Source organism: Peromyscus eremicus, chromosome 1, assembly GCF_949786415.1.
Source record: "Peromyscus eremicus chromosome 1, PerEre_H2_v1, whole genome shotgun sequence".
Classification (NCBI taxonomy): Eukaryota; Metazoa; Chordata; class Mammalia; order Rodentia; family Cricetidae; genus Peromyscus; species Peromyscus eremicus.
In genome coordinates this window covers 1,362,389-1,367,998 of record NC_081416.1, presented here as the reverse complement: position 1 = coordinate 1,367,998, position 5,610 = coordinate 1,362,389, and the positions used below count along the sequence as shown (strand labels likewise).

The window sequence follows — 5,610 nt, the reverse complement described above, 5'->3', positions numbered from 1 at the left end:
CATTCATCTTAGTGCATTTTGGATGGTTTTATATATATATATATATATATATATATATATATATATATATATATATATATATATATATATACACACATACACACACACACACACACACATATATATATATATACACACATATATATATATTATGCAACACATTTTACCACACTGAATGTGGACTGTACCCTGTTCTTGTTCCTATGCTAGTATCTTTGACTTCACTTATGACCTTTTTAAGGCTGGGGAAGGGCCTGAGAATTCAAACCATTAAGTTCCTAGATGCTGATGTAGGACAAGGCTGTGAGCACCAATGACTCAATCCAGCCATATCTGCTCATCTGGGTAGATGCAAAAGTATGGTAGAATTTTAAATGGCTAATATATAAAACCTAAAAATTCTCAAAAAAATATTAAATGGAGAAATGCCATAGCTCTTAAGTGGTGGACCTGAATTCCAGCAATCTATGTCAGGAGGCTCACAACCACCTGTAATTCCATCCCCAAGGGATCTAATGCCTCTGGCCTCTAATACCTCCAGACCTGTGCCCTGGAGCTGAACAGTTTCAGGAAAGGGGTTCTGGTTTGTCACTGTCCCCGTGATATCTATACTCTTACACTTGCCTTGTCATGTGTCATAACCCCATGGCCTAATGGGCTGCTCATAGCACTGGTGAGGACATTTGCTGGGTGAGCCTCAGTCTCCTGTGCTTCTACTACTAACAAGGGTACAGCAGGATCTGAGTGACATTACAGCAGCTATAATCTTTGCTATGCTCACTTCTTTAAAATAATTCACCAACTTTGGTATTAATAACACTAACCAGACATTTATCTTGAATTTGACCACCACACAGCAAAGTTGAAAACACCTAAGAAATTTATGATCTCGTTTTTCTGCCATGAATCCTGGTATATGGTGGGATTAACAAGTGATAAAACCACTGAACATTTACCCATGAAACTTTAGTGTGTAAGAAATATGAGAATATGAAGCACTTTGGGTTCAAATAGTTAATTGTAAGCAACTGTATATTCACAAAAAGATAAAAGTGTGAAAATGTGTTATGCAAGATTATTTGAGGAAAGCATAAAATGTGAGCATTTGGATGTATCATTTCTGAGACAGGAACTGAGACAAAAACTACCACAACCAAAAAAATGACCACTTCATGCCACTGGCTTTCAGCTTTCAAACTGCCCGAAAGTTGCTTGCATCCATCTTCCATTTCTCAGGTACCATTATATTCCTTTTCAGGTCTTTGATGGGATTGAATACTAGCAGTTATAGTTACAACTTAGTGTGTGTGTATGTATGTATGTATATATATACATATATATATATTTATAGTCTTAGATAGAACATATTAATTATTAGATTCAGGTTCTTTAGGATAGGACACCTTTTGGAATGATCTTTGTAACATACCATTTACCTACGCTCTAGACTTCTCTGGATTTTAGTATATGTTTCTTGCTTGATATTTTTCGAATTGATTGTAGTTCCATCTTATCTAGGTCATTATCCCTCATTACTCCTGGACAATATTTGATAACCATTCCTTTTTATATAATCTTGTATTAAGTTATAACCTTCTTATTTAGACAAAAGGGGAAGATGTAGTGGGTAGCCATTCCAGCTTTGATCTGGAAGTTCCAAGCCCCATTGAGGCTTCGGTAACTGTCACGCCTACAAGGCAGGGCCAAAAGAGGGCCCTGAAGACCCGAGATCCCGATGTGCCGCCCTCTCTTGGTTCCTGGATGCTGGAGGTAGACAAAGCAGAGTTCTCCAGAGAACACCGCCGGACTGCACTCTTCGTCTTCCCCAGACCCTGCAACCTACCTATCCCTTCATTTGTAAGTTATGCCACTAAATAAACCTCCCTTTTAACTATGTGGAGTGGCCTTAATAATTTCACCAATATTACTGAACACTTGTCCCAACACAACCTGTCTCATTATCAAGAGACAATGAAGAAGCCTATAGAAGTGCATGATAGGAACAGCTTTATCTACAATAAGAAATTCTGATGACTGGATTAAGTTTAAACACTTTAATCAACTATAACAAATCAATTATCATATATAAAAATTCTGACTCATGCATCAGATTACATAAATTATACAACTGTCACATTATACAATGTTTATATACTTTTGTACCTGCAAAAATGTATATGAGTTACTAAGCATTTACTTAAGAAGGTAGGGGTAATACTTTTCGATTATAAATAATGCTTACATCATTCAAACACTTGCTAAGAACATTTGTAGATCTGCAGCATTTTTTTTTATTCCTCACAATACATACAATCTAGAAGCTCTAGAAATTAAAAGGCTCAAATGTACCATTAGGTAACAGATTTCAAGTCCATTGTAAGGGTTGATTTTTTTTGACAGAGAAAAGTAAATGAAATAAAACGTCAACTTTAGTTTAATGCTTGAAGAACTTCTACACATCTTATTAAATACATCAGGAAGCTCTTCATATGCAGATTAATTAGTGAAGGTGCTACCTATTGCATATTAAATACTTCCAAGGACAGCATCTGGATTATTAAAGTTATAGATCTGTGAAAATGGGGGCTTTCAGTATGTGCTGACAGACCCTCTCCAGCACCACCAGGAGCCTGCAGTGCAGTCCTTCCCTCTGTTGGAAAGAGATCAAATGACTGGGCATGCTCACACCTCACCCACACATGAGTGACACCTACTGCACCTTCAGGAAGATGAGCACACAGATGGCAAGGAGGTTTCGCCTACTTCCCTAATCCAAGGTAAGCTAACGTTATCCAGGAAAACAAAAGCTTTAGTGTAACAGTTACTATACTTAGCGTCAGCAAGTCTTCCTTTTTATTTTTCGATTAAGAGTCTCCTTGTCAAGAATAAGCACTCACATGGGGGTGGGGGTCGGATGCAGCAGAAGTGGGTAGGATGGTAATGGGGACATGAAAAAGCAGGGCTGTCACTAATGAGCTTATTTACTTAGGTTTCCACTCGTGAAACCCTTTTAAATACAAGGTGACATTTTCACAGCTGGAAAACTACAACTAGATCTTGATTTACTGCCAAAAGCAACACATGTAGTTATGTGTAATCTATGAATGATTCTACATTCATGGGGGGAGCAAAACTAGGGTCTATGCAGAACACAGCAGCAAAAGGCAATGCTTCCAACACTTACATCAATGGGTTACACGGCATCTTATATACAAGTCTAAGAATGACCTTGGTGTTCGAGCAATGACACTGAAGTCCCAGTAGACAGGTGAAGTGGTAATACTGTCGCTGAGTTTAGAACTGGGAAGAGACTGGTTGTAAAATACTGTTGTTGTTTCAAGAAATAGTTTAATTACGTAACAGAAGTGTGTTAGCTTAAATCAGGCTTGAGAGAAGTGTTGATTCTGTGATTTTAAAAAAATCTTCTTGTCAGTAGAAGTGATTTTGAGCATGTATTTTTAGGCTAAAAGTAGAAATAAAATGTCCTTAAAAATCTATTGTGCATGCACTGTTTACTGAAGCACACATTTTATTTCCACTTCTAAGTTAATAAAAAAATAAACCACTAGAATATTCTGTGTTACACTTGGAAAATGAACTGATCACCTTCCCCGCCTCCTTTCTGCAGTGCCCGGCTCCCACTTATGCTCAGGCACCACCACATGCTGTGTTCACTTGTTCACGTCTAAGTTTGTTGTGTTGCCTGATGATAAAAGCATTAAATTTGTGAGTGAACACAACATTTTACAGAGTGTAAATGGCTACTTTTTATTTGTCTTAGACTTTTGTTTTTAATTTAGGAACAATAATCGTTCCTCAGATAAACCTCACTGCCCACAAGACTGCCACTGGACAAAGCTTCATTTCAGATTCTGAAGAGGCAAAGACTGGTTCAGCCTGGCCCGTCACTAAGGGCAGATGAGTACATATACATGGCTTCTTATGGAGGCAAAAACCACCATATAACTTAGTTCTTATAAAAAGGAGCAACGGCATTTGAACCATGCTTTTCAGATGAGATTTATGGAAAACTTATCCCAGCTCAAGGTCACTCTAGAGAGGATGTGTTTGTTCACGCCTGCCACTGCACCTGCAGACGTCCATCACAACCTGAAAACACAGGTCTGGGTTCTTTGAAGAGTCTCAACAATGCCATGATGAAAATACGCTAAGAATTTTAAGAATTTGGTAACATCTAATAAATGTTAATTTTTAAATGGCACCATTTAAAAAATAATATTTACCAAGATCTCACATGGGAAAATCAAATCTACAGTAGACTTTGAAGTTTATTACAGAATCACTTTAGTTATAAGTGGAAGGAAAATTGATTTTAAAAGGCCATTTTTCCTTCTCTATTTTAATTTTAGAAAAGTATCTAAGTTTGTATTTGGAAAAAATTCACTTCAAAACCCATGTTTTCTAGAAAAACACAGAAACTCAGAAAATACAGGTAACAAGGGATTTTGTGACTAAAAAATATGAAAATCAGCAAAACTATAATCTCTGCTTTCATTTAACTTTCAGTGAAGTCTTCCTAGAGATAAATATCAGAAAAATGCAATTCACTATAGGGCTTGAGAATATCCTCAGCATCAGTCTCTGTATGCAGACAGTCTTTTCATTCTCTATTCAAAAAGTCAGTCTGTTTCAGAGTGTTTAGATCTGAAAGGTTAAAATACCAGCAGAAGATCAGCAATATTCTTATCTCATTGCTTTTCACTTTAAATTTTAGGATAATTTTCTACAAATACATAAACCTAATCCACAGAGGAACCACCATTCTATGGAGGCGGGCTTAAACAAAGAGCCCGTAATTTGGTGACAAACCAATTCCTCAAGGGTGGACGTGGGGTGCTCCGTGTTGTGATGCTGGTGAAGGGCTGCTCTCACCACTCACTGCCACAGTGAGTTTCTGACTCAGGGTTCAAAGGCAACCATCTGTTCTACTACTAATGAAATTGAAACCAAGCCCTTCATTCCTAGAACTTGCCGTTGCCTTGGGTTATCAGGCAACGGACGACCAGCCCCCACCCCCAGCTCATTTTCAGTATAACTTTGTTGTTGTCTTTGTTCATGATCCACAGTAGAACAAACTGTCCTAGCCTATCTCCTGCTTATACTTCCCATAAACTCAAATACCAGAGCACTGGTTGAAGGAATCTATGCTTCTGCGGAAAGAATAAAGAGCCTTAAATTTTGTCATTCCTTGAAAAAACTTGAGATCATCACATTTTGGGGCACAGGGCTTTTTGGGGGGGCGTGATGTTGGAGGCTGGAGGTGGATGTAGTGAATCCCCTAAAAATCAGGGTTCAAAAAATCAGAAGTGGATTGAAGCAGCTTCGCCACTGAGGTGGGGTGGTCCTGGTGACAAGCAGTCCTGGGTGTATACTGCAAAAGCGCATATTAAACTATAAGATTGGTATCTTAACCTTAGAGGCAACCACTTGTTTTTAAACGTCTTAAAAACACATGTGTATATGAGGTATATGCATGTACTTTATACACAGAGACACTGGAACATACAGAATCATAGATATATGAGGAACCTGCCTTTTTTTTAGTAGTGTTTTATAATGAGTAGTGTTCCTGATGCTAAATGTGTCTAG

The 5,610-nt window shown here is 37.8% G+C and overlaps 1 protein-coding gene across 1 annotated transcript in view; it reads right to left on the bottom strand.

Moving 5' to 3' along the window:
- Positions 1 to 4,271: 4,271 nt before the first annotated feature.
- Positions 4,272 to 5,610, bottom strand: part of Rab11fip2 (RAB11 family interacting protein 2) — a 35,994-nt gene continuing 34,655 nt past the window's right edge. The window contains exon 6 of the mRNA XM_059255806.1: positions 4,272 to 5,392. Coding sequence (XP_059111789.1) covers positions 5,322 to 5,392 — 71 coding nt within the window. The 3' untranslated portion in view covers positions 4,272 to 5,321. The remainder of the gene's footprint in view (positions 5,393 to 5,610) is intronic.